At 41.2% G+C, this 2,500-nt stretch overlaps 1 protein-coding gene across 1 annotated transcript in view; it reads right to left on the reverse strand.

Annotated features, from left to right (window-relative positions):
* LOC137977679 (huntingtin-interacting protein 1-like) overlaps positions 1-2,500 on the reverse strand; it is a 62,387-nt gene that overhangs the window by 6,041 nt on the left and 53,846 nt on the right. The window contains exons 39-40 of the mRNA XM_068824979.1: positions 1,759-1,849; positions 1,006-1,078 (exon numbers count right to left, since the gene is read on the reverse strand). Coding sequence (XP_068681080.1) covers positions 1,006-1,078; positions 1,759-1,849 — 164 coding nt within the window. The remainder of the gene's footprint in view (positions 1-1,005; positions 1,079-1,758; positions 1,850-2,500) is intronic.

The raw sequence follows: 2,500 nt of genomic DNA on the forward strand, positions 1-2,500 counted from the left end.
ACATACTTAATTGACCACTCCCCAAGGGGGCTTTTCAGGGCCAATGAAACACAATCAACCAAACGACAGAACAGAACAACACCAACTGTTAAGAATCCCAACTGGCCGGAGGCAAACCAGTTGGCTATGTACAAGTGCAGCTGGGAAGTTGAACCAGGGACTACCAGGATCAAATTCAACGAGTGGTCAGAACGGGTCTTGAACCCGGGATCTCCGGATCTCAAGGCAAGCGCCCTAACCACTGGGCCGCACTGCCTCGTCAATCTCGTTTATTTAACAGTTCGTAATCCATCTGAGCGTTACCTTTTGAAAGGAAACGAAAAAATCCCGACCATAAAACTTACAGTGCGACGCACCTTACCGTGGCCACCCAACAAACTTCCACATTTGACAACTAAGCGTAAGTACGTCAACTCAAACAACCCATTCAACGGTGTTCAACTTACAACCGTGCGAACTTTGCAAGGAATGCAAGGAAGGGGGACTGTCAATCAAATTCGCACACCCTGTTTGGCGTATAAGTTTTAAAAACTTTGTTAGGTGGCCACGGTAAGGCGCGTCGCACTGTAAATGGGAATAAATATACCACTTAAAATTTAACTCTAAGAGACATTTCTTTCAAAGAGTTTTACAAAATCGGTTCATAACAAAACAAGAAAACGAAATATAGCCGTCATATTAAATAAGGGTCTTTTAAAGTTACGTATTTTTCGATCGTTACTTCAGCATTCTTGAAAAAAACCATCCTCGTGCTCTAAACTGGTATTCGCTACTTTCCCATTCCCATAATGCAATACGTTTTGGGGGGTTGTTTGCATACAAACAATGCAAGTCATTTACTCTTGGGACTGTATCATGCCTCAGTGAACTGGATATCCATTGTTCTCATGCAAATAACCTCCCAAAATGAACTGTACTATGGTATTTGTGAAAACAGCCAATCGATAAACATATTATTTTCCTACCAACGCAGAAAGCGCTGAATGATATAGGAAGTGAACAAACCATTTCTGGAGGCGCCTTGCAAAGCGGACAATCCATTGCTTGATCGTTGAGCTTTTACTCTTGATGCTGCTACCTAAATACCAAGGAACAGTTTCATATGAAATTGGTGTCGCAGCAATTAGGTTTTCACTATTGGGAAAACACTTCTTTCTCCCAGCTGCTGCGGCAGCCTCACCCTTAAGATAATAGTATATGTCAAGTTTGTGTTGGGACCTGAGCTATTAAGTAAGATGACCCAACAAGCTCGTTGTCGGCTGAGGGCCAAACGAAACGTCACGACAAGCTCGTGAACAGTTATTTCACGCACAGAATGATAAAAAAGGTGTAAAACTTTTGCTTAACACTAAGAAGTACTCTTTAGTAGGGATGCGAAAAGAAAAAAGGCACCTAGTTCACAAAAAGACAGCAACAAGTTATTATACTCCTGAGAAAGCCATTACAATTTTAATTTTTCTGGCACGTGTTGAAATACTGCCAATAACTTGGTTGGGAGATAAATGAAGCACAAACTACTGACAAATCTAGAGGAAAGATCTTCGCGAGAATTAACAATGCTAAGTTGCTGAATGCAACAATTGTCTTAAGCAGGAGCCTTGTTTCGAAACGCGCTCCACTTAAAAAGTGTTTTCTACCCTGGAGTGCCATAAAAAAATCGACAGGAGGAATGATAAACCGGACAAAGTCAAGGCTACAATTTGCCTCTTGTTACTTAGCCATGATTAATTACTGTCAAGCGATCATTGTACAACTTACCAGCTGAACTGTGCTTGCTGTGATTTCATTGGAAGCCACAACGATTTCCTCAAACTTGCCTTCTCCTTGAACAACCTTATCGGCCGAGTCGCTAGAACGAACAGGACGCTTAACAATTAGTTAAGACTATAATTTTATGAAATAGAGGGATCCTATGCTTTTACATATTGTTGATGAATGCACACCAGTTAAGCAGAATTAGCGCCAACACAAATTTTAAGTTTGGCAACGGAGCACAAACTTTATGATTTTACCCGGCAGCGCCGCATAATTTTAGCACGATTCAAGTTCATATGTAAACAAATATTTTCGTTTGATCATCAGACATCTAAATCACAAGCCTCTGTAGTGAAGTACCAGTGCTCTCTTCATAATTCGTTCATTCCAGAATGATGTGGCGACAATTCCACGCAAATATTTGCCCAATGAAGTCGCACAACTGGATAAGTTCGTTTCTGGCTAATTTACAAGGATAGGTTGAATCCAAGAGCTTAACTTTTTCCCACAGTCAATTCGTTCTTAGGGCCGCTTTGTTCTTCACCAGGATAGTCGTTGCTACCCCCAATGTTCGCAGTCGACAGTACGGAGGTTTTCATTCCTACAGACCACACTTTATAGTAATAACACAACCTCTCACAAGCACGCAAGCTGCAAGTGATAAAAAGCGGGTATATTAGGGTGCGTTTGATATACCCTATTCTGGAATAAGAATACGTGGAGTGATGATTTAAAACGGTACATC

The sequence above is a fragment of the Montipora foliosa genome, chromosome 11 (genome assembly GCF_036669935.1).
Source record: "Montipora foliosa isolate CH-2021 chromosome 11, ASM3666993v2, whole genome shotgun sequence".
NCBI lineage: Eukaryota > Metazoa > Cnidaria > Anthozoa > Scleractinia > Acroporidae > Montipora > Montipora foliosa.